General features: G+C 44.3%; 1 protein-coding gene across 1 annotated transcript in view; it reads left to right on the top strand.

The window, feature by feature from the left end:
• Positions 1–749: 749 nt before the first annotated feature.
• LOC121878369 (zinc finger protein 704-like) overlaps positions 750–26,861 on the top strand; it is a 144,785-nt gene continuing 118,673 nt past the window's right edge. The window contains exon 1 of the mRNA XM_042384572.1: positions 750–1,358. Coding sequence (XP_042240506.1) covers positions 1,020–1,358 — 339 coding nt within the window. The 5' untranslated portion in view covers positions 750–1,019. The remainder of the gene's footprint in view (positions 1,359–26,861) is intronic.

Here is a 26,861-nt window from a genome sequence, read left to right on the forward strand (position 1 = left end):
GTGCGCAGCAGGTGCCATATTCAAGTAGTGCGACTCTGCAACCGAAGTCTATATAAACAAATAGTATAAGAAACTTATATTGTCTTCATTTATTACGAAAACTATAGAAAAAAATTTACAAATAGCTAATATGTATCCAACATATCTATTAAATGTGTTGAAGATTTTAAATATCTTGAAACGTGGCAACGTCCCAGAAACACGAAACGTAAACATTGAGCTGTTCCAGCGACCGATCGTACTCTTGTACTATTAGAATTCAAGCCATTGAATTTTCTTTTCTTTGGTGCGATAGCTGTTATAATTATTATTTGTTTATATAAACAGTTAAATAAAATACATTCTGTCGAATTAGATGCTTATTATGACTGCTAAAACTAAGTGAAGCAAGATGCCGGCCGGCAAGATTTGACAAGCGAATACGGGGAGGTAGTACTGTCGGTGGAACCAACCAAAACACAGCTGACATAAATCATAAATTACACGATTTTAAGCATGATTGTACCTTAGTGGACAATGGAAATAGAATATTGTAATCATAACACAATATTCCACCATCGTACATTTATTTGAAAGTGATTGTTTACGTTGTCTTAGAGAACGTTCTTTGTTTTGATGGAGCTAGCAATCCCGGCTTGCTGACCAATCAGAAAACTGGGTCAGGGATGCGGGGACCAATCACGTTCTAAGTTGGAGGTCACGTGGTTTTGTTGTTGTTTGTCAGCTGGGCCGCGGAGCCGCTCAGCTGATTTCACATTCAGTTCCACGCAAATGTATATCGCGGTAGGACCTGTGTGTGTCCACACCCATATGGGCATTTATATTCAAGATAAAGACACTTCTCGGATTGTAACATAGCAGTGGGAATTTGTTGCGATTGTCAATACAGATTGTTATCCCCGTGAACTGTATGTGCATGGAAAATATTTTCTTTAAACAATTCAGTGTTAACAAGTACTTAGTGTTTGTTGTTCACTGCCAAAATAATTAGAAGGAAGCTATAATTGTGAGTGTTCAAGATGTCGACTGGGAAGCGTTTAGCAAAGAGGTCTATCCTCGGGACCCGCGTGGCTTGCTGTTTGGAGGATGGAAAATATTATGCTGGCGTTATTTGCGCCGTGAAAGCAGTTGACGATGGTGGACCTACCGTTTATTCTGTTCGTGTGGAGGGCGACAGACGGTCAAGAGAGGTGCGTGAGACTGACTTGGTGGGGAGTGGCTTCACTCCAGTAGGATCTGTCAAACTGCGTGCTGGTCAGCGTGTATTCATAACGCACAATAATCGTGAAGTTTGTGGTAACGTTCTCTACCACCGCCCCAACATTGACGAAGTTCTCATCTCTGTCGTCAACCCAGAGGTATGTTTTGTATCTTCACACACAAAGAGATCTTCCTGTAAGTTACTCTTGTCACTTGAAAGGTTGTTCAATTCATGTATTAATCTGAGTTTGATGAATGGCTAAAGCTTAAATTCGATGACAACTCTTGTTATCGGAATGTTTGCAACAAAATTTGGGAATTGGGTTCACCGACAAGTTCTGTTTTACCTATTTTGTAAGGAAACCAGATATCCAAAGCAGGTTTTCATACAGATTTGCTACTAATCATCAAACTAAAACAAGGATTTGACTAAGGGGAGTGTTGTTGGTAAAATTGGAAGAGATAAGTGCAACTAACAACAGGTAAGGTTATGTATTATACTGTAATGTGGGATTATTAAGAGTAAACTAGAATTTCTCTCGGCTATACACATCGTCACTTGGTGTAGATTAACCTATTGATCGAATAAGTTTTTTTTGTGGGTTCTATTGCCCTTTTAAGTCCAGTTTTCCTAAGCTATGCCCAATGTTATTAAAGGCGTGTAACTAAATACTGTTTAGAACATGGATTTGAACTTTTGTAAAATTTCGATGTGAAGAATCTTTAAATAGTTTGTTTCACTCGGACACAAACTATGAACCTATTTACAACCGTTCTTGGCTCCTGGTGAGATACTGAACTGGTTGAGTTGGTATAGACATGGATTAATTTAAATAAATGTAGCAAACATTTATCTGTACTAAATTACTGGATTAAGGACTTTTGCATACGCTTCCACAGCCGTCAGTTGTCTAGTGACGATCTGCAATATTCTTTGGTTTCAACTGACCATCTGGCGTTGGTCTTTGTCTTGATTTTCTTCTGCTTGGTGATATATGCCCGCTCTTAAAGGTCTCCTTGGTTCACTGTTGATCTGGCCTTAAAATAGTGATTCATTCCTTAGTATGAAATGTGTGACCTGTTTCTTCGGTATACACAAAGGAGTACAGTCGTATACAATGATGGATACCTACCACCGTCACGTCACTTCCTCGGCAATTATCTTCTCTTGGTTATCTGGTGACGGACTTCCCAGTTAGTACTATACAGTTTCCATCAACTCGCCTGTAAATCTTTCGCGATTCTAGATTGTTAACAGAACCTTGGATTCTAAACTTTTTTTTTTATCCATCAAACCCCATTTTATATCATCACACTCGTTTAGTTAGTGGACGTATTTTGCATTTTGTTCGTGGGGCACCTGAAGATTAATACCCCTTGCTTATTTTACCTTAAGATTTACGACCCAAATGCTAACCCAATCTAACTTGAGGGGTCGTGATTGGCAGTGATCCACGAGAGTTTAAAAAGTGACAGGCAGTATATCCGGTATCTACGTAATAATTCGTCAGTATCATAAAACAAGTGTAATTTCCCTGAACATCTGTGCTGGGTGAGGTATTTTACTTTATATTGGGTGGCCCCCAAAAAATAATAGGATCCCCTGAAGATTAACTCGTCTGTACATTTCACTTGATTAAACACCCGAACGATACCTAAAGGGGTCAGATTATTTTAAGTTGCTGTTTAGGATGGTTAATCTTAAGGTAAAATAAACTGGGGGGGTTAAACGTTAGGTGATCAAAAAATATATAGTATAATCGTAAACTTTTATTGTTTCATTTCGGTACAGTATATGAATGATTCATATTGAGTCTTTTTTTTATTATTATTATCAATCTCCAACCAGAAGTAATCAAGCGAAACTTTTTTTTGTCTCGTCCACCAAGCGAAACAACTCAGACTGGGCGGGGAAAATACAGAGATATTAACAGAAATATGAAGGAACTAGTTGATTCTAGTTCGTAAACAACGTCAATTCGTGAACCTAATTGCCAACTGACATTTTTTTTTGTGTGTAACGAAGCCGCAGTCTAGTTCTTGATAACACTGTTTGTTGTTATGTTAGTATACACCGATGAATATATTGACAGTAAATGCGTGTGTTTTTCTGTAGTACTAGACTTCGTTTTCTGTTACAGATCAAAGTTTTAACATACGCGGACAAAGAAATTCACTTCTGGATGTTTTTCAATTTGCAACTTTTTTTTCTTCATACAGTCGACCCAGACTGGTTGACCTTACCACCGTGAATGACCTTGCCCGGTTTCCTTGTATGACGCAGCGAGTCAACTTTCAACTTTGACCTATAACGAGGAAGCTTATTTCCATGCCAGCAAAATCTAATTTTATCTGTTGTGTAATACTGCATTAATGAGTATTGGCTAAACGCGATTCATTTTTGGGTTCCTTCTTCGCAATAAAGAGCAATGCCTTTTGTAAACTAACACAGGTGGCACCTACTTGATACGTGAGCCTCGCTGTTTTCCCTGGCTCACTTATGGAGTTTTGCACGTGAGAGGGATACTTGTTCTGAGTTAACGTAGCTCATGATCAGTGTTTTTCTTTGAGCCATTTGTGTTATATTTTACAGTATCTCGTTTTATCTTCATTTAGCCTTAATACTGTCTGTGTTATACTGTAACTTTACTTTCTCTCTCTCTTCTTTCTCTTACCCCCTTCTACCTCACGTGTCTTACCTGTTCCTCTCATACACTTTCTCTTTCTGTAGACACTTTCATTTTCTGTCTCGTCTCGGCGCGTCTTTATCGTTGCTTCATCCCACCTTCACCCGTCCGCCGTCGATAAATAAACACATTTTATAATTTGCGTTATTAAACTACATATAGTGATGAATTTTTTATTCTGTTAAATAGTTTGTGTAGAGAGGGAGAGAACATGTGTGGGAGTACGTATCTCACTATCAGTCTCACATCCTGTGGCTGAGCTGTGTTAGGTAGCCTTGACACATGTACCGCTCAATATACCACCAAACTTTAAGTATTATTACTGGTAATAGTTACTCGTCATTTTACTCAACTTATTGCGAAGTTCATATTTGATTTAGTATCATATAACATAGTCCCACATGGAATGAAGGAAACGTTACTCCTGTATGCAGATTTATGCAAAAAAACAACAACTGTATCTTGTATGATTTGATGTTTATGTATGATTGCCTCCAGTTTGTATAAAGGTAGAGCGTGATTATATGTGTAGTGTACCTGTTTGCCCCCGGCCTGCCCTGGGAGGGTCCGTGGTGCTGGTGGACGGAGATATGGGTACGCGACCTCAGCTTTAGTTCGTACTCCGAATGTACCCAGTGTTTTGCTTGATTCTGCTGCCAGGTTTAGTGTTGCTTTTGGGTGCCATGACAAAACAGCTATTGAGTTTCATTGTGATTATTGATACTATAAGTACATACAATCATTACAGACAGACCTTTGGTGATTGGATCATTGTAGCGTAGTATGTTCTTTGTTGTAAGGTGTGATGATGATGACTACCTGTTACTCCGATTTTGCAACCGTTGAGCGTCCTGTCAGGTTTGAAAAGGAAGAAAAGATCCCCCCCCCCAACATGTTAGATGAATTGGAGTATTTTAATCTGCATTACAAGTTTTATTTCTTTGCTTTAAGTCTGGTTGAGACCCGCCGTTATACACTTACCCAGGGATAGTGTATGGACGGCTTCATACTGTAGTAAAGTAGGAGTGATGTATTGTTCTTGCAAGACCTGTAAATGGGAACGGGAAGTGAAAGTAAAATGTAATTCACTTAGCTATTAATTAATTATAGAATAAAGGGCCCAATTTGTTTCATTTCCTCATCAGATCACCTGAAGATTAGACACCCCAGCTTATTTCAACGGAAGATTAACAATCCTATCGTTAACCTAGTTCCCCTAATGAACGTTAGGGTATACCGGTGTGTGTGTGTGAGACGACTGCAGCTTGTGGGACCTTGAATGCCATAGTGAAGGATGTACACAGGGAGAGCTGGTAGAGTCCGTCGGCGAGGGATTGATAGTAGTAGGTAGGAGTTCGTCGGTGGATCACATGTACAGTAACCGGTTTGGCGTCATATTCAGTTCACACACACACACACACACACCAAGGATGATGACATGCTTGGGGGATTCCTGCCCTGTCACAACAAAGCGCTACCTTACTGGTGGAGGCTTGGTGACAACCCTGGTGAGACGGAGAGTAACTGGTGTATGGGTGGGAGAGCTAAGTTACCCGTTTTGTTGTGGACGTATTGATTCACCTGTCTGCTGAGGATCTTTTCTCGTTTTAGGAAATGAAGTCGTCAGTATAGTATATTTTGTAGCCTTCCTCTCTCGGGGATTATTAAAAAAAAAGGCAATAACGCTATTTAATGAACAGTACTCCAATATCAGTGGCGACGAATCATCTTAAATACATCAGAACATTTACATAAGTTCAGAGAAATATGTGTATATGGTGTGGAAAATTTTATGCTAGACAATTTGACAACGGACGAAGGATTTTGACAACCCTACCAAAACAGGAGTTGCAGTGTTTATTTTGACATCATCGACCTCACCTTGTAGATACTTTTTGTAGCGAGTGTACAATAAAAAAAATACACACTTAAAGAATTGAGAGATAGTTTGATTGATACAGTTAATTGAGAGAGATATAATTGGAGGGGAAAGTAATAGAAGTTGTTGAAAGAAAAGTGCCTCATCATCTGACTCGATGCATCGTTCATTGATTCTCTAGGTGCGACGACGAATCCTTCCCTCCCAGTCTCAGGTATCGAACCCGGATTCTTCAGGTTTCTCTAATTAGTCTTCGTCTTGGCTCCATTTGGATGCCCCGACCGGCCTTCCTTTTCACATTGTTTATAAGATATTTTGTCGTTGGATTTACACACGAGAATAAAATTAGCGCACAATTTGTTGGGAGAGAAAATAATACATTGCAACTCATGTTTCAACTTACAACAATGTGGTTAAAGAATGGCGACGTTTGTATTGTTTCCCTGGCGTTAAACACCACTGAAACACCTTCTGTATCAAAGCTATATTTTTTAGTTCCTCTCATAAAAAAGAACAGTTTATGTCGCCATTTACGTAATAGCAATGTTGCCAAGCCTGGGGAGATTGTAACATTACCCCATCACAGTTTAGATGTGAGTTAGGTACAGCGACACGCACAAAAGTAGTATGATGTCATTGTTGTGATCGTTTTCGGAACCTTTGTTGTCTTCACAGGCGTTCAAACCCTGACGTACGCCATCACAGACGTGTCAGACTGTGGGTTTAGGTTAGCAATTTCAACTAAACATAACCCGGGAAAGGTCAGATGTAAAAAGTTGAACAAACTCTGAATGATATCTGAAAATTGTGCACTCTCATACGTTATTTAGATATCCTGTATCTTTTTCTGCCTGTCCGGAGTCGTGTCGGTGAATTAAAAACTTCTAGTCACATCACGTTTTCCTCCTCTTCGTCTTGAAGTGTTGATGTAATTCAGCTTTTGTTTTCATTTTCTTTTTTTTTATTAATGAAGTGGAATAAAGTGTACGAGTGGTAAGGAAAATAACTAACACTTATTATACTACCTTATAATTGGTGTATACGTTTTTTGTCAACGTCTTATATTTATTACAATCTTGTATCTCATTAATTAGCCACTCGGCCAGTGATATGCCTGTGTAGCAGCAGCTGACAGCCACGTAAGGACAGCTTATCTAGCAACCAGATATTTTACTGCTGTTGGTTTTCATACTCCATGTTCTATTATTTTGTGTGTAGATCAGAACCGTAGAAGAGGAAAATCTTGTTGAGAAGGATTGTAAGATTTTTGTTGTTAAGGATTATAGCAACAAGGTTATCATAGAATGGTAAAAGCTAGTAGCCTCGAATTACGTTTTTTTCTTCTTCAGACAATGTATTTGATGGTTGACTTTGTAAAATTTTAGCAAAAATATTTGACAAAATGTTCTTCCTTTAAACAAATATTTTTCTTTGTGCTGCGAGTAAGGTTTGGGCAGCAGCTGTATTACACGTTTGTAAAGTTTCTTAACTGCTAAAAATTGTAACCGATGTTAACATAATAAAAAATGGGCGGAGTTTAGTTAATATGTTAACTTCTTGGTAACTCTTAGTTACGGCAGGAGACGAAAATAACCAACCATGAATCACGCACGGTCGAGGACCTCTTCAAAATAAGCAAGACGTGAGTCACAATCGAGAACCTAATACTGTACTGTACAGTAACACGTAAGTTACGGTCAGGAGCACACGTGTGGTAGAATAAATCTCACCGTTTAATTTTCTTTCTATTTGTGATGCATCTCCATTGTGACGGTACACAGCGTCAGTAGCGGTATGTGGGCGTGACCAGAGTATTAGAAAGCCAGTCGCCGCACACCTTCCATGATGTCTTTCTGCTTCATAATGTTCGCTCTTGTGGTGTCGACTGAGCGGGAACAAAAGAAGAAAAAACTCTGAAGCATGACTTATCTGGCAACTGTAAGATTTTTACGGTTGAGGAATATTGTGGTCAATAGTGATCATGCAGATGTAAAACAATTTTAATACGGTATATTTAACTTGCTATTTTATTGTTCTTAAGACAAGGGCGACTAAGATGTGGTCGTGTTAAACCGCACCGGAAAAAACTGTCCCTCACACGTACAAAACATAATCAGTAAAGTCATGATTGGAATGAATTGAGGTCATTAAATGCAGAAATAAAGTAGGAGAAAAAAATTGTTATTGTACAGTTGCTGAGGTAGAGGTTGAACGCAGGCGAGTGGGTGAAAGGCTAGGTGATTTTTGTCACAGGGTTAGGATAATAAATACATCTTCAGTGGGGTAGAAGTTGAGCCTCGGGACTCCCTAATTCTGTGGTGGGGTGCGGGAGTGTGGAGGCGGTTGCTGGGATGGTGTTAGCCTGAGGCGGTGTTTGTGCAGGTGCAAGTCGATGCCCGGGCACCCGTTATGGCCACACTATACCATCAACTCACTATACTGTCTTCAATGTTATGACTCATAACTTACTTATTGCTTTAAAAGTGATGCATGGCGTATCACTTCATAAGAGCTCCTATTGAATATGATGTAACTCAGACGGTGGTCACTGAACTGGGGTCTTACGATATGCGGTACTGTATCATCTGTCACGGATTTTGCAGCTTGACGTCATGGAGTGCGAAAGTGTAATGTACTGTTATGTAATGTTGCCTTTGGTTCTGTGTACCTAACAATGCAAACTTTCACTTGCCTGTACCTCTTGGACCCTTTTTATCGCCATGGTTGAGGGGTTATAAGGGCCTTCCCTCGCCCTCGGTAGACCTCCACGCTCTCCTTGTCTCCATTGTTTCTGACCGCCGCGGCGTCCCAACCCTCCACATACCTATATCACCGTCTCTTTCACCTGGTTGTTTTTTATGATGTAACAGAATGTTGAAGAGCCCACATCCTGTGTTTTCATGTGGTGAGAAGATAATATTTTAATGTCTCGAGTTCCTTTTGTTAATCCACCGTGGCGTGTTTACGGCTTCTTTTGTCCAGCTTACAGTTTATTGTTTTCTCGGCACTGCCCACAAGTTTTTTTTATGTTAATTTGGGTTGTCAGCTCATTTCCTGAGATTAGGGATGTAGTCTGTCTGTTTTGTGTCCAGCGAGATATATAATTATGCTTCTTTTTTCCTCTGTTATCAGAGTGTAATTAATATTCGCTTTTTTATATATAATAATATGAAATATTTGATAGTATGAATTATGTGATATTTATTACGGATGCTTACTGAGCTTTGTTTATTCCTGCCTATTCTTTGGTAGTATTAAACACAGTAACTCATTGGGTACAGCTTCCTTACCTAAGATTCTCATATGATCGGCATCGTTGAAGTGATAACATGTTCCTTCCTGTCCCGTCTTACCTCTTGAAGCCAGTTTAAGCTTACCACATAACTTTACCACCTGAGAGTCTTGTATCCTTCGCCTAATAAACACAACACTACTAAAGCCACGTCTCTTGCCAGTCATGTGTGTTTGATACCTTGACCTTATGCTCTCTCACGAAGGTAGCCTCCTCAGTTGCTTTCTTACCGTGACACTGATCTTCCCTCCCCCCTCCCCCCCGTGCTCTCTTTAGGTAAGCATCTCCTGCTGCTGCTTCTCCTCTCACCAGGGCGAGGCACAGCAGTACAATACTTCATTCCACAGATGGATATTGGTAACGCTATCACAGTCTCCTCTCTGTAGTGGTGGTGGTGGTGGTGGTTCAACCTTATGGTGGTAGTGGTGGTTCATCCTTGTGGTGGTAGCTCTAATTGTGGTTAATTTTTACGTTCGTTTTCTTGGTTTTGCTGGACTCCTCGTCTTCGTCCCCCCCACCACCCTACAACTCTTCTCTCAGTTGTCCCACACACACACACACACACTGGTGCGGTATAGTGTGTGTTGTGTATTCCGTTTGATAGTACGTAGGCCCTACTATAAAATTCTCTCTTCTCTCTCTCTCTCTCTCTCTCTCTCTCTGATATTTTATCTTTACGTCATCTCGTGTCGTCATTTCCTTTGTATGATAAGACTTGTTTGTTATTTCTTTTTTCCTCTCATTTCTTAGATATCACTTATCTCTTTCTCCCCTCCTTCCTTCCCCCTTTCTTTCCTCCTTCCTTCATCTCCGTTTCCTCATGTCGCCTTCCTTTTTCCCTCAACTATTTCTCTCTTTCTCTCCTGTCGCAGCTTCCCTCCTACCCTCTTCCCCACCATCGGCCTTACTTCTCTCCTTCTCATCATTACTTTCTCTCCCATTCTTCTCTTCCCTTACCCTTTCTTCGCTCTCTCTCTCTCTCCTTTTCTCACTCCTTTTTTCCTCCCTCCTCTCTCCTCACCCCTCCCCACCTCCCCCTCCCCCTCCCCCTCCACCGCCTCCCTTCCTCACCCCTCCGCTCCTCACCCCTCCTTCTTCTTCCCTCCTCTCTCATTCTCAACCCCCATGTGTCTTTTTCTTCTTCTCTTGCTTCACATTTTTCGTACCATCTCTCTTGTGTCCCTCATCATCCTTCCTCGTCTGTGTTTTGGTATCTCGTTTTCTGTGTCAGTTTGCTTACGAAGTTTAGACGTTTCTTCCTGTTGTATTTTCTCCTCTTTTATTCGTCTTTATCTGTTCGCTAAAATCGTCGACAAAAAAATCTAGTTCACATTGGCTATATACACCTTAGGAATTGACAGGACCGTTCGCAGCACACACACACACACACACACACACACACACACACACACACACACACACACACACTATTTTAAATGTTTAGATACAGTCTAATTTTATTTTTATATTTCACATTCATTCAATATTGCCTTTGTTTGGGCTGGTTCCATTCTCCCCTGCTTCATGTTTATCTCCCTCTTCCTTCTTTCCTTCTTTTCCAGGTTCTTTCACGTCTCCTTATGTGTATCGTGTCTCCCCTCTCCTTCACTCTGTTCTCTGCATTGTACATTATTCTCTCTCTCCTTCACATCCTTCCCTTTCTCTCCCCTTTGGTTCTTCCCTCGTTTATTCTTTCCATATATTTCCTGCCGTTGCGTCTTCCTGTTAGCTTGTCCCCTACCCTGCTCCCCTCTCTTCACCTCCTCCTCCCCCTCTCTTCCCCTCCTCCCCTGGTATTTGTTGTGGTGGAGACTTGGTATAGTGCATTGTAGTGTGGCGGCTTCCTCCTCCTCCTCCTCCTTCGTGGGGCGCCGTGTGAGGGAAGGAAGGGATCGGTGAGAGGAAGTTCTGTGTTCCCTCCTGAGGACCCGCGAGCCCTGCCTGGAAGTTGTTGCTGGAGGGAGGGAGAGACGCCATCTGCCACCTACTACTCCGTCACTTCCGATGTGCCACTACCACTACAGTACCTCCGCTACCACTACCACCTCTACCACCGCTACCTCTTGATTTTCCAATGTCGCTCCGCCTTCTCTTCCTTTTCTTCTCTTCTTTTGTTCCTTCTAATTTCTCCTCCTCCTCCCTCCTCCCCCACCTCACCTTCCATCACCTCTCCTCCCCACCTCACCTTCCTTCACCTCCCTCCCCCCCTCACCTTCCTTCACCTACTCCTCCCCACCTCACCTTCCTTCCTACTCCTCCCCACCTCACCTTCCTTCACCTCCTCCCCCCCCACCTCCTCAGGCGTCACCGCTCCGGGTTTAATTCTTCCTCTTCGTCGCCCATACGAGAGCAAAAGTTCCTGGAATTATTATGTTTTTCTTTCAGTTTCCTTTTGTTTGTTCTTCCTTGTCCTCTGTTGTGTGTTTTCCTTTAGGTCTTATTTTTTTCTCTTTTTTCCTTTGTTGTTATCTTTCTTGTTCGTCGTCGTCTCCTTCACCTCTTTCTTTATCGTCATTTTGTTATTGTTGTTGTTGTTGTTCATGTTTTAGTAGTGTAGTGATGTGTTTCATGAACGTGTTTGAAATCCTTTGATATAGTCTTGACACCCCCTATGGTCTTCCTCCTCCTTTTCTTCTTCCTCTTCCTTCTCCTCCTCCTCAGTTTCCCCTCCTCTTCTCATCCAGGTTTTCACAACCTTTCATCTCCGACCTTCCCCCTTTCTCTCTCCTCCTCCTCCACCTCCAGGCTGCCAGGGCGCCCATAGTAACCCCGATGTGTGTGTGTGTGGCGACGCCGATGGTGTATCTGTCGGAACAGACGCCCCCCCTCGTGCCTGTTGCCATGTGCTGTTGGACCCCCGTGATACACATACACTCAGGCGCATATACACACTCGCTCACACACACACGCCCACTCGCTCACACACACACACGCCCACTGTCAGCCACCATAACTCAGCGGGCAGTGGCTTCTTTTTATGGATCCCTTGAAGAGCTATATTAGGTGTGTTAAGGTTAGGTTAGGTTAGGATAGGTTAGATGGGTTAGGTTAGGTTAAGTGAGATTAGGATAGCGTTAGATGGGGTTAGGTTAGGTTAAGTGAGATTAGGATAGCGTTAGGTTAGGTTAGGTTAAGTGAGATTAGGATAGCGTTAGATGGGGTTAGTTTAGTCTTGCTCTCCTCTCTAGCTTGTCCTCCCTGGGTGCTGTCCTCCTTGGCTTGTCCTCCTCCTCCTTGGCTTGCTGTCCTCCCTGGGGGGGTTTGTTGTCCTCCTTTGTCCTGGGCACCGCGGCATGGTGTCCTCTTCCCTCCCACACACTTTTGATTTAATTTAAGTCTTTATGAGTGTCTGGGATGAGCTATAGAGGTCCTCTCTCTCTCTCTCTCTCTCTCTCCCTTCTCTTTAGCCTTTAGAATTAAAACATAAATAACTTGTTGAGGAAGTGCTGTGTGTGTGTGTGTGTGTGTGTGTGTGTGTGTGTGTTCCAGCCCCATCGTTTTATAAGAAGAAATAGTGTGTACCAAAATATATATATGTGTTGTGTTAGACTTTGGTTAGGGAATATAACGTCTTTGTTTTTTTTTGTTAAGCCGTGGAAATAATCACCTTGGTTGAACACTGCCATACCAAGCACGTATTGTATTTGGTATTATAAAAGTCGTGATGAAAATAATAATAAAAAACACAAATGAAGTTATTTAGCTGTTAGGTTTTAATGATGTTTGTTTTTCGTGTTTATTTACTAGATGATTATTTCCAAGTTTATATCGGTATTTTTTATTTTTTATTTTATTTTTTATTTATTTTTTGTTTTATTTATTTATTTTTATTTACTTATTTATTTATTGTATTTTTTTATTATTTTTTTTTACTTTTTTATTTTTTCCTAAGCTGGTTTACTTGTCAGTGTCGAGGCTTTATTGTGACTCGTGGTCCAGGCAAGGTCCCCCAACTCCACGCTGATTGGTGTGTATGTGTGTGGGGGGTGCTCGTGTTCTGTGATTGGGTGAAAAACAAGCACCGTAAAGACCACTCCTACATTGTTCTCTGGAATTCAAGTGCCGACGAAATTACCGAAGGACAAAAGGACTAAATGGACGACATAAATTTAACAATTCATGTCGCACTGTCGAGGTATAAGACAAATTGGTCGACTGGGGGAGAGGGTCTCGTACACGGGAGTTGACAGTTCCATGGGTGTGTGTTACTTCATGCCCGCCTACCACTCCACTGGATCCCCCCCACACGATACCACCTCTCTTTTGTCTCTTGTATCTGCTCTGTTGGCTTTTTTAACATTTTTTACTTTTTTTTTTAACGAGAACACTCCTGGCAGCAAAATTGTTATGGACGCCATTGTAAAGGCTGGTAGAAAACTTGATAACAAAAGAAAGAAGTTTGTTGGAATAATTTAAGTGTGTGTGTGTGTGTGAGTAGCGGGTTACATACTGGCTATTCTTGAGTCGTGCTTACTGTGGGGTCATAGTTGGCACCAGACTGATGTTAAGGTCACAGATAAGCTCTAAACACACACACAAACACACACACACACACATTCCATAATCTCTCAAATATCTGTTGATTTGCATGGTGGTTTAACAAATCCTGGGCGTTCAGAAGCTCAGAGAGATCATTGTGTGGACGACCTGCGGCCATCACTGTTTCTCTCCTTGTCCCCTACACCCTCCTCCTCCTGCTCTTCCTCCTCCTCCTCCTCCTCCTCCTGCTCCTCCTCCTCCTCCTGCTCCTCCTCCTCCTGCTTTTATTCAGACTTTAGTGTGTGTGTTGGGGGGGGGGACTAGATGATGCACCGAGCAGAGCCGTGCCCCTTTGGTGGTCTTTTTCTTAATGGCTTTAAATATGTGTTGAAATTACCCTTTTTCTTTTACTTGAATTCCACTAAATATTGTGAGAATGAAGAATTGTTAACTTTAAAAACACTAAAAGAAACGTTTGCCGTGACTTTATCATAAAACAAATATGGCGAATGATTATCACAATTCGACGATTTTTATAACTGCAAAAAAAAAAAGCGCTAAAATGTTTCCTTTATAAATCCACATTGAACTCCCGCGGTGAAAAATGAAATACATGTAAAAAAAAACAAAACTATTGGAACATAACGGACCCGAGGAAACACTATTTTACTTTATATGTTTACATGTTGTGATGACGTGTTACTACTTGTTGACGCCTTAACCTACATAAATGTTTACGTAATTACACTGCATTAATATTTACTCATGTTCGCTGACAACATAAAACTTGACCAGAGTCTCGTGTTACCTATAACCTAATTTACATACGTGTTTGGATAAATACATATATAATAATAATAGAGAAGTAAATAAAACAGCAAATAAATAGACAAACTAACGACTCTGTTTATAAAAGTTCAGTATTAAAACTCGGTGTTACCTCATTAATGATGGAGAAAACAGTAATGAATATATTAAATACTTTAGTTAACAGGATGAAAGAAATGATAATAATAATGTTAGATAAATATAAAAGAGGCGGTGGGGGGCGGTGGGGAACAGATCTGGCAGGGAGGGTGGGTGATCTCTGGCAGGGGCAGTGGGGCACAGTCTGTGGCGGGGGGGAGGGTGGGGCACAGTCTGGCAGGGGAGCGGTGGGGAGTACAGTCTGGCAGGGGGACGGTGGGGGTACAGTCCTGGCGGGGGAGGGTGGGGTGCAGTCTGGCGGGAGCAGGTGGGGTACAGTCTGGCGGGAGGGTGAGGTACAGTCTCGCCAGGGGAGGTGGGGGTACAGTCTGGCGGGGAGCGGTGGGGGTACAGTCTGGCGGGGGGGGGATGGAGGGGGTTAGTTTATCTTCTCGTTTGTGTTGATAATCACATGTCCTTTGGCCTCGACTTGTTTGGTTAGTAGTGGTTGTAGTAGTAGACGAGGTAAGGGACCTCACAGCAAATATGTTGAAAGAAATCTGCCGGGATGTCATGGTAGAACAGACCCTCCTTCCATTGGATGGTGAGATCTTCCAACACAGGACTTCAAACACATCTAACGAAGCCCGTGTGGACGTCAGTGCTCGAGGATTCTGGACGCGGGGACAGCGAGCCTTCTTCGACATCAAGATTTTTGATCCCATGGCCGCATGTCACCGTAACCTAGCTCTCGATGCTGCACATAGGAGGAACGAGAACGACAAGAGAAGGGCATATGGGGAGAGAATTCAAAACGTTGATCAAGGCAGCTTCACTCCCCTAGTGTTGACAACCTCTGGTGGGATGGGACCAAGTGCAAGATGTTTCTACGCCAGACTCGCGGAGTTGATCTCCGAACAGAAGCAGCAGCCCAGAAGTTATGTTACAGCCTGGATGAGATGTCGACTGTCTCTCTCCTTCGGTCGGCTTTGCTCTGCCTCAGGGGAACGAGAGCTTCTGCCCCAACTCCGACAACTGCTGCAGATATTGACTACGAGGCTACTGTCACTGAATGCCGCATAGATCTGCGGCTCAACTAATTTAACATAGATAGGATAGCTACTTATGTATTAGGATATTTAATATTAAGGTAATTAAATGGTGGCGAAGGTGTGGCTATTGGGGGAGGCTGGAGGCCATTTAAAAAAAGTGATTGTAGTAGTAGTGATAGTAGTAGTAGTAGTAATAATAGTCTTTAATCTAAGCAAGCTTAACGTAACCCAACGTAACCTATGGAGTTTAGTGGCAACAGGAGGCAAGGGTGTAGGTGTAGTGGTCTTGGTTTAGGTTAGCATAACAACATAAGGGCGTGGGTGTAGTGTAGTGTCCGTGGGTTAGGGTTAGCATAGCAACAGGAGGTAGGCTATAAGGATTTAACCCACCTGACAGCCCCCACCTGACAGTCCCCCCCACACACCCTTCATATACACACACACACTCTCCCTCCCTCCCCGGGGCTGTGCTGACAGTATCTCTGACGTCACGCTTAACTTTATGAAGAAAAAATCCACTTAATCTAGGTTCTGATTCACAAAGTTTCGTGCGATCAATATTCCTCTTAATTGATGGTATAAGAAGCATCCTACTGGTTAGGTTAGGTTAAGTGACATGAGTTAACATAGAAAGATGTCTTAACTTAGTAACAACAAGGAATAAATTTGTGATAAAAAAATTCTCTTGATTGAAATGTATGTTGCAACAGGCCGTAAACCTACCCCTATTTATCTTGGCGTCTCAATAATAATAATAATAATCTCAGTCATCAGTGTGTTTCAATTTTTTTTTATCCAGTGTGAGTGTTGTGGGATTTTTCTGCACTTTTGCTTTCAACCTTCTCGTGTAAGAGTGAACTCGCTCTACAAATGCCGGAGACATGAACGAGTTTTGCCGTTTATTATACTGAGTGAAAGAAAATCCACGTCAAATGCCGCCTCAGTGTTGCACTAAGGTGGGAAGTCTTCAGTTAACCCAGAGACATTACCAGAGTCGTGCTTAATTGTTATATACTGTAGAGTTATTTACTGTAATGTTATCTTTATTTCTTTATGACCAGAGTATGCTAGGTTGAGGTGTTGTGGTTGGGTAGTTACCAGGTATCCCATGACAGGAAGTGCTGGGAGTGAAGGAGGTATCATGTTGACTACCTAACACCACGTTTTTCATCTCCCTCACCCGTTCTCCAGCTCACCTGGTCATTCATGGGTGTGTGATGCCCCACTCCCCACCTATTACCGGGGTGACGCGGCGTTGGAGGCCCCCTGCGTCACGGAAGTGTCGGCCAAGAACGACTGGACTGAGGGATGCCAGGTGTTTTACGATCAGCTAATGGGTGTGTGGCGAGGGCTGGCCCCACTCTTACACACACACACACACACACACACACACACACACACACACACACACACACTATCCCCAAGAGAGAGAGAGGGGAAGGTAGGTGGGGGGGTGAAAGGAGACCTCAGTGTTTATCGCCGTCGGGGTCAGGGAGACTCTATATACTCTTAAGGGTCAGGGGGTGGTGAAGATGGGTAGAGGTCATCGAATCTGTCGTGGGGGAGAGGACTGCAAACAAGGAGGTGCTGGGTATAGATGGAAGGGGTGGCAGGTGTTAGTGAGATCCCCCCTCCCTCCGAGCTATTGTCCTCTGTAGTAACGAAACTGTGAAGGAACAACGATGGGGGGGGGATATCCCTTCCTTCCTGCCTTCTATCGCCTCCTTCCTGCCCCCTCCCTCCTTCCCTCTCTCCCTTCCCGCCTCCTTCCTACCCTCTTCTTTCTTCCTCTGCCTCTCATTACTCTCCTCCTGCCTTATTTTCCCCCTCCTTCCCTCATCTTTCGTGATATAGTCTCCCTCCCTATGTATAGTGTCAATGAATATGATGCATTTCTTTGTGTACGAACCTCTGTCCTGCAGATTACAGATTGCCCACGAGGGGGCTAGCCTATTGGGCACCCCCTTACATTCTGTGCAAGGTGAAGCGCAGAAGCGTTTACAGTGCCCAACTGTCCTGCATAACAATGAACAGTGACATTACCCACATGAATCTGACCTCTGTATATATAGCTGTTAATGAATATGATGTATTTCATTGTGTGGCAGTGAGAAGTGATACCACCCTCAATGTCAAGACCTGACTGAATTACTCAGAATAGGCAAACTGTACTCCAAGCTTTGTCAATGAATTTGTTAAACTAAAAACTCCCTCTCTTTCCTCCTTTGACCTTCTCTCTACTCACTTCCCTCTTCCGTCTTATCTTCGTCACTTCCGCGTCCTTCATTCGTCCTCACCTCTCTCTCTCTCATGCGTGGTGATTTTACAGATTGCCCACGAGGGGGCTAGTTGATTGGGCACCCCCTTACATCCTGTGCAAGGTGAAGCGCAGAAGCGTTTACAGTGCCCAACTGGGAAGCATGCGGAGTTCATGCTTGCCTTTATGACTCATGCATTAAGGGCGTGGAAGCCTGAAGGGTCATGGGTTTTGCCAGCAAGTTACATGAAGTGACAGAATGATGAGTGTGTGGGGTGTTGGTGTGGCGATAGTGAAGACGCTGGGTGTCAGTAGTGTGGGTCGGCAGCACACTTTATGGCTCTTACACCTGATAACGCCACCTACCACACCCCTTGACTTCACTACCACACTCCCTGACTTCATTACCACACCTTCTGACTTCACTACCACACTCTTGGGGGACAGTTGAGAGTGTGGAAGAAATCAGAATACAGGCGGTTTCCTCTCCGATTGGCGGAGCGATAACCAATCACAGAGCGTCATTTTTCAGTCGACTCTGAGGACCGCCGGCAAAGAAATGTATTCATCTGATTGGCTAAATAATCACCAATGAAAAGGACAATTACACTGATTGGTTAAGTAATCACCAATTAGAAGGAAGATTTCTCTGATTGGCTAAATAATCACCAGGTAGACATTATCCCCTCCCCTCCTCTTTACCTCCCCCTCCCTATTGCCTACCACACCCCTCATCTTCACCCCCCCTTTATTTACTAGCTCATCCCCTGGAGTCGACAGAGGGGAGGAGAGGGCGTTTTTGTCAAAGGAGGGGGTGTTTTTGTTAGGGTGGCGGAGAGGGGTGTATTTGTCAGAGGGGGAGGGTGAAGAGGGGGTGTTTTTGTCAGAGGGGAGGGGGCGAGGAAGGGGAAATGACCCTTAGCATGGAAGTAGATGGGAGAGTGATGGTGGGAGGGGATTGTCTTTCTTCCTCTTCTTATTCCTTCCTCTTGTTTCTCCCTCTTCTTCGTTTCCTCTCTCTCTCTCTCTCTCTCTCTCTCTCTCTCTTTCTCTCTCTCTCTCGCTTTTCTAAACAACGTAAAAAAATATATTTGAAAGAAACTGACTACAGAAAAAAACATAAGTGTTGTCGCGACCAAAAATTGATTCGATTGACAGGAGCTGACGAGATTGACAGAAGCAAATTGAGTTGACAGAATATTCAGATGGGATAGAAGATGGAATTGAGGGAAATAGATTGAGGTCGGAGGAGGTGGGAGTACGTAAGATAGAAATGGCTTAAAGGTAAAATTGACACAGTTGATGAGTTGGAGTCGTTGAGAATTGACAGATAATTGACGGAAGATTGAGAGGAAATAAACGTGGTGGGAGGGAAGGAGATTTACGGACAATTGGGAGTCGTCATCATAGAGGAGTAATGTGATGGGCGAAGGACAAAGAGATCTGGTGAGTGTACGGGGGTGTGTATAGTAATGGGAAGACAGTGTGAGTCATGGAGAGAGAGAGAGAGAGAGAGAGAGAGAGGTCAAAACGTGCCTCTGGTCACGTCGGTGTTAGGACGGATTTGCCTTCAGGCAGACTCGGCACTATCTGCTACAGGCCGGTAGACTCCTGACCGTGTGGCTGAGCGTGCTTGATGCTTGACTGATTCAGGCGACCTGTGTGTGTGTGTATGTTTTGGTAAGGTGCTTGCAAATTACGGCTCCCCTCCCTGTTACCGACGCTCCTCTCTACGTAATAACATACCTCATCGCTCACTTGTAAGTTTTCCCTCTACGCCTGCTGCCAAGATTCCCGGGCTAATGACGCAGTTGGTATGAATATATAGTGTGGCGGAGGAGCGTCATGAGACGACAGGGATATGGCGTGGCAGATCATGAAGGTGGGGCCTCCGTCACCCTAGTAGTGTGACCTCGCGATGTGCATATCTTTCCCTTCCCTTTTCCGCTGCCTCCAGTCCCCTCCCTCTTCTCCTTCCGTCTCTCTTCTCTGTCCCCTACACCGGTTACGCCTACTTCCCACCCCACCCTCTCCCTGGCCGCGTACCCAAGGGTTCATTGGCCTTCCGTGTGTGTGTGTGTGTGTGTGTGTCGGGAGGCTCACAGCGTTGCTTACAAGGAAGACAAGCGCGGGAAGCTTTGCCCCTGTTTGCCATGGCAACCGCTAGTAAACACCAACATTATCACCTCTTCATGATAACCTCGGTAACTGGTGGTCAGGGTGATACACACACACAGAGAGAGTTACGTGAAGTTTATAATGAACAATGTCTTTGTCCTACAGCAACTCATTCTACAAGCCGTCATCATCGCTCCATTCATGGCTGCGAAATCACGTGACCACCAATAGTTGTTGTGTTTGTGTAATGCCAGAGTTGTTAGCCCGGGCAGTAATGTGGCTGAGAGTGGTGAAACATTACCCCTCTTTAGTGCTAAGTGTATTGCCTGTTGTGAGAAAGTTGTTAACGAATCAGTGGAGTAAACGAGCGACAGCCATCAGTGTTGGGTAGGGTCAGTCACCCGGCCCGGCAACCCTTGGTCTTCCTCAAAACTTGCCTCAACCATCACAACTACTGCTCGCTCTTACACTTGTTGAATCAAACATTATCGTCTACCTGATGACGGAGCTGTTAAAGTTGGCTACATTAATGAGGGGAACAGCTGCGTGATTATTTCCTTGGAAACACTGCTGCTGGGGTGATCGTCCTGTCCCGCGGTCTTTACTCCGTATCCGACCGTTATTTGGGTTTTTTACACAACCGTGAGACTGAACTAGTTCTGTAGTTCTGACATATTGCGCCGAGCTAATGCCTTGCCCTCCCCAGAATTAGCATGACATGTCAACACGAAAGAAACGCCAGAATTTCTTCGAAGCGACCCGACCGCACGACAGAGGCGCACGTTCCCTTCAAGCGTTCTTTGTTTGGCTACACGCGGCACCACCGCCCGGGAGATGTGGCAACGAGGGAGTGGGGGTTTGTTATTGTGTGACGTCACAAGGTCGGGGGGGGGGTCTGCTAGCGGGAGGTGGCAGCGAGGCGGTGGAGAGGAGGGGGAGGGTACGCGGCCGCTGATGTGGTGGTGCCGGGAATTAGTTGCGCCACTGGTATTTGAAAACGGGAGATAAAACTGTATCTACGTCTCGGCGTAATCCATTATTTAAATGCGCTCGTCGAAATATTTTGTCCCGTGCTGCCGTGGAGAGTCAAGTATCACACCGGGAGGGAGTACACGAGGAAGTTGGTGCGTATGAGGTGGGGAGAGAGATCTTACCACCACTTGTTATGCTAGTTCCTCTCTCTCTCTCTCGCAGTTTGTTACGCTGCCTTACTCCTCTTCTTCAATTCCATCGCTCTTTTTTATCACGTTTAGTCCCTCTAGTTACCACCATTTCTTTCCAAACTTTGCGAGGAATAACGATGAAAAATTTAATGAAAACAGTGAATGATCAATACAGGCCACGGCGCCATACATGACGAGAGTGAACAGTAAATAATACCTGGGAATTTGATCTATGTTTCCAAATGCTAAATAAAACACCCAGAATTACGGAAGAGTCTTGTTATATAATTTAGGTCTATAATAAAAGCGTGGGGTGGGGTGGGGGGGGTATAGCTGTCACAAGTTCTATCGTGTTTGTCTTTATTCCCTTTCATTCTGCTTCCCCCCCTCTCCCCCACCACCCCTCTTTACCTCCTCCTGGAATACCTACTCTGTGTGTGTGTGTGTGTGTGTGTGTGTGTGTGTGTGTGTGTGTGTGTGTGTGTGTGTGTGTCCTCGATCCAATTTCCCCGAGGTTGGATTTATTCACAATCTCATCACCTGTATTTATTTTTTTTCCTGAGGGGACAACGTTTGTGTGTTTGTTTGTCTTGTATTTCTTCATGTCTTCCTACACACACACACACCTACACCCCCTCATTACACCTTCCTCTCTACATACACCCTCTCTCCCCTACACTCTCCCTATACCCTCCCAGGCATCTCTCTCTCAGCTCCCTGCGCCCCCTAGCAACTACTCTTTCTCCTCCTGTGTACACCTTTCCTACATCCCCTTTCTCCCTTCTCTCACTACTTACACACCCCCTTCCTCTCCACCCCCTTCCTCTTCACCCACCTCTCCCATATTCTCCTCTCACTTCTCTACCTCCTACTCTCTTCTTTACCCCTCCACACCTCCCTCTTAAAGTACTGTCTAGTGTGTTGTTACCCCCATCTAGTGGCAGGATAATGAGGTCGCTCGCTGTCTTAATCTAGATATGAAGGTGAAATGTATATCCAAGGTTGGGTAAAGTGGTGTACAGAAACCATTTCATTGTGGTGTTGTAGGTACAGTACGAAGACTTAATTTGTTGTGGTGTTGATAGTGTTATTGTGGTGTATCGGAGCATTAAGTTGTTTACAGTTATCATCACTCTGGCTGTAGTGCTTCTCTGGTTATAGCGTCTCTTTCCTTCTGTAAAGTGTCCAGTTACTCACTCTAATGGTTCTTACGGGCTTCTGAGAGAGAGAGAGAGAGAGAGAGAGAGAGAGAGAGAGAGAGAGAGAGAGTGTGTTCCCATTCGTCAGTGTCCACCCACTCTAGTCGTTCTTAAGGTCCTCCTAGAGAGAGAGAGAGAGAGAGAGATCCTGTGATCGATGTGAGAATTTTAGTTCCCAAAGAGGGTGGTAGTGGAGTGGGGCCACCTCCCCTTCCTCTTCCCCCTCCTGCTCCTCCCCCTGCTCCACCTCCTCTTCTTCCTCCTCCTCCTCCTCTTCTTCCTCCTCCTCCTCCTCCTCCTCTTCTTCCCCCTCCTCCTCTTCCCCCCTACCTTTGCTGCTGTAGGGGGGTAATGTATGCTACTAGGCCACACTTCCTACCTAATACAGCCCCCTCCCCCTCTCTACACCCATTCCCCCCCATCTCTTTTATTTACAAATGATGGTAGAGAGTTTGTTAAGTGTTGGTGATGGGTGTTTGTTTGTTTGTCCGGATTCACCTTATTGATTATCGGGTTAAAAATTTTTCAAGGGTTGGGGGTGTAGGAGGATTTTGTGCTGAGGTATTACTACGCAGCTACTACTCGAGGTTGGAGGAGGTGTGGAGGTATCTAATTGGAGTTAGGTTTTGGGTTTGTTATTCGAGGATGGAGGAGGAGGTGGAGTTGGTCTCTAGTACTTGAAGATGGAGGAGGAGGAGGAGGAGGAGGAGGAATTTAATGGTTTCTAGTGGAGTTGATCTTTGTTTTTTCTGTTACACACACACACGCACACTATCTGGCTCGTGTGTGTGTGTGTGTGTGTGTCATTGACCTTAAACACTCTCCTATAGGAACTTGGACCAGACAGACATACAGAATGCCCCCTCCCACCCTCACCCCCCCACCCTCCCCCCCTCCCCACACACAAAAAATAATGACTCGTTTCAATAAGTCATATAATGTTGTAACCCTGAAATAGTTCGTGATGTAGAGTATATAACCCGGTAGGCGTCGTGGATGAAGTATTTGTGATCACCTGAAGAAATTGGTCCTCTCCTCTTCCAGCTTATTTCACCTGATGATTAAAATACTTATGTTGCCTTGGGAAGTTAGGTTGGGTTTAGGTTGGGTTAGGTTGGGTTAGGTTGGGTTTAGGTTAGGTTAGCTTTCGGTTAGGTTAGAAATATCATGGTTGTCTTTATTATATTGGAGATAAACTAAAATTGAAGTGACGATAATCTCTGTGCTGGAAATAAACACACCAGAATCTATAGACCACTTCAGCTAACTTCACCTGGACTAAACTCTTCCTTCCCGCGCGTTGTGTCGTGGGGTCGTTTCCTCCCTATGTTCAGGACACATTCTCAGTCTCTCGTAAGATAAAAAATAAATAAAAAAAATCCTCGTAGGTGGAAAATGTAAGATGGATGATTTTATGGCTCATTTGTGACTTAAAAGATTAAAAAAAAACCTTCAAATTTACACTGATATTTTACTTTAACTCGATAAAATTGACTTAACACGAGTCAGAGGGTTGCATACCTATATATATTACCACACCACGGAGCAGTAGGCTTGGTAAAGATGGCGGAAGGCGACCTGCTGTGTTTATATACTGGCATCGTCCCCCTCTCCCACCCCTCCTCTCACCCCCGCCAGTGTGTTGCTAGGAGGGCGTGGGGCGAAGCTCAGCAGCGGGCGGCAGAGAGTTGACTAGTCATGTACGAGGTGAATAAATCTGAGGGCAGTCGAAGCTGTATGTAATTTACAGTTGATTTAATTACGACTGGGTGGGGTTAGCTGCTGGTGGTGGGGAAGAGTGGGAGGTGGTGGAGAGTGGACTAGCTTGGTGGAGAGTAGGCTATAGCTGGTGGTGGCGAGTGGGCTAGTTATTGGGTGGGGTGGGGGCATTTTGGTTGCTGACGCGGACTTGGGAAGTGTGTGTGCGTGTGTGTGTGTGTGTGTGTGTGTGTGTGTGTGTGTGTGTAGGACTAGGCCACGCTTTTAGGCCATCCTCACAGTACCTGGCAACACCTGAGGTCTCTTGGGATCACCTGTAATTATCTCTCCCGTCTGTTTGTGTTTGTGTCTGTTTGTGTTTGTTGTTGCTCGTGTTTGTGTCTCATCTGTTGTTCATATCTGTTGTGTCTCGTCTGTTGTTGTTCGATTCTATTTAACCTTGACCTCCCCCAGTTTTATTTTGCGTTAGGTAAGCTGCTTGACATTTTTACATTTTATATATATATATTTTTTTTTATTTACTTTGTTATTGTGAATTGTCTTATCACTAGATCCTTAAAAGCAGTGTTACCAAACTTGAGAAAAATACCATGGTCGTTTTAAGTAGGTCAGCCATTGTGTGTGTGTGTGTGTGTGTGTGTGTGTGTGTGTGTGTGTGTGTGTGTGTGTGTGTGTGTGACTAACTAAGCTCATGGCGTTGCACTCGTTGTAAGCTAATGTGTACTGGGACAGCTTGATGGACACGGCACACAAGCTAACCTTCACACAGGGGTAAAGACAACAACCTCCCATGGTAGATTAAGTAAACAGAAGGAACAAAGCAGTAGAGGAGAATAAGACTGACGAAGGAGGAGGAGGAACAAGAAGAAGGAAGAATTAGAGGAGGAGGACGAAAAAAAAAGAGGAAGAATAAGAGTAGTAGTAGAAAGTATTGTTGTATTTAGGAAGGACGATGAACGGAGAGATGGGCGTGAATAGCAGAAGGAGGAAGAGCAGAAGGAGTAACAGAAGGAGGAGGAGGTTACTGGTAGATAGGAATCGCTTCTGTCTAGATGTGGAATATTTTGTTTGTTGACAGATAAAGAAGGTGGTGGTGAGTGGAGGAGAGGTGGGAGGTGGATGGGGGAGGAGTAGAGAAGGAGGACACTAGGAGAAAGTAAAGGGTGGAGACTTAACATGTTAATCTGATAAAAAAAAACACACATAAACATTCTCGGTGTAAAATTTTATTAACACAAGACACATCCAGTAAATGTTTTTGTTTGTGTTTTGATGTGTACGATGTTTATGTAAGACTTGATGGCTGAAATTTAAGATAGTTGTGTGTGTGTGTCTATATGTGTGTGTGTGTGTGTGTGTGTGTGTGTGTGGGTGGGTGGGTGGGTGGGTGGGTGGCCGGCCGGCCGTGGACTGGGAGAGAGGGAAGGGTGTCACGTATCCCTCTTATTGGGAGTACCCGGCCTGTCTCCACACCTTAAATTCTCTTCCCACCACCACTACTACTGCCCTTCCTCATGCCCCTGTTCACCACCCGCCCACGACCTTCACGAGAACAGATGTGTATGTGTCAGTGAGAGAAAATAACATAATTTAGTACTGTAATGGGGGGAATGGCGCGTGTAGGGGGAGAGGAAGGAAATCGTTTAAAAAAAAGTGTCATTGAGGCTGCTAGTGTGTGTGTGTGTGTGTCCTGCTGGTGATAAAGAGTACGGTGTGAGGGAGGATGTACGTTGCTGGGCGCCTCCTCTCTCCTCTTAGCTGGTTGGTTTTACTGTACTAAGGTCACACACACACACACACACACAACACCAGGGTAGGGTAGCGAGTGTTGCACAGTGGAACAAACTTGGGAGTACAGCTTGTGTTCATAGAGCTCTGTGTGTTGTGGGTGGAAGTAAAGAGCTTCTGGTGGATAGTCTTTCTCTCACCTGTCTTTCCTCTAACCCCCCCCCCCCTCTCTCTAACCTCTCTCCTTGAGCTCTTAGGCCTAGTGACGTCTAGACCCGGGCAACCTTGGGTGGTGGTGGTGGTAGTGACTCCGTCCCTGCCTCCCTCCAAGGTCCTCTTGCCCATCTCCTTCCGGACTGCGCAGGTCGATTCAACTCAGCGTTCGTTTCAATGGTGGAGGAACCTAACCTGTGTTGGTATTGAATTTTATGGTAGATGGTTGGAGGTGGTCATGGTCAGAGGAGTGGTGAGGTGTAGGTGGTTGTAGGGGTAAGAGAAGGGGAGGGGGAGGGGGGATTTGTTGTGTGGTAGTGTAGGGTGGGTGGTGGTGGTGGTGTGGCTGCTGCACCACACTGTTGGGGGCAGTAAGGGTCGACCACTCGGGCCAGGCCATGAATGAGGCACTCTGGACGTGGACAAGTTAATGGGTTGGACAGTGTATAGTGTTTCACTGCCGGGTGGTGTATGATATATAGTGATGGTTTATGGTGAAGGGGCGCTAGTTTAGTGGTGGTGAATGGATGCAGCCATGCAGGTAATGGTGAAGGGCCGCTGATGATGGTGATGGTTGTGATGAAGGGGCCTTGGTAATGTTTGTGGTGAAGGGGAGAGGTGCGCTGAGAATGAAACGGTAATAAACTCGGAATATTTTTTTAGCCCGTCCAGCGACACACCGCCAATTACCTATCATTTAGGAAATGTTCCCATTACCGGTAATTTACCCAGTCGCCTCCTGGCAGTCCGCACCTCCACAGAGAGAGAGAGAGAGAGACCTGCCATCCTTCTCTTTCGGTATACAGTATTCAGGTGAGATTGTTATAAAATTTGTCGCAGCGAAACTTAAAGCCCCGGCCAGTTGACCACACGTGGCCAAACCTGTCTCCTGGTTGGTGAGTGTGTCTTCGCTATCTATCTATCACTGTATAGTTGGTTTCTGTATATTATAGTGTATTTTCAAGGATA

Source organism: Homarus americanus, unplaced genomic scaffold, assembly GCF_018991925.1.
Source record: "Homarus americanus isolate GMGI-L3 unplaced genomic scaffold, GMGI_Hamer_2.0 scaffold41027, whole genome shotgun sequence".
NCBI classification, from domain to species: Eukaryota; Metazoa; Arthropoda; class Malacostraca; order Decapoda; family Nephropidae; genus Homarus; species Homarus americanus.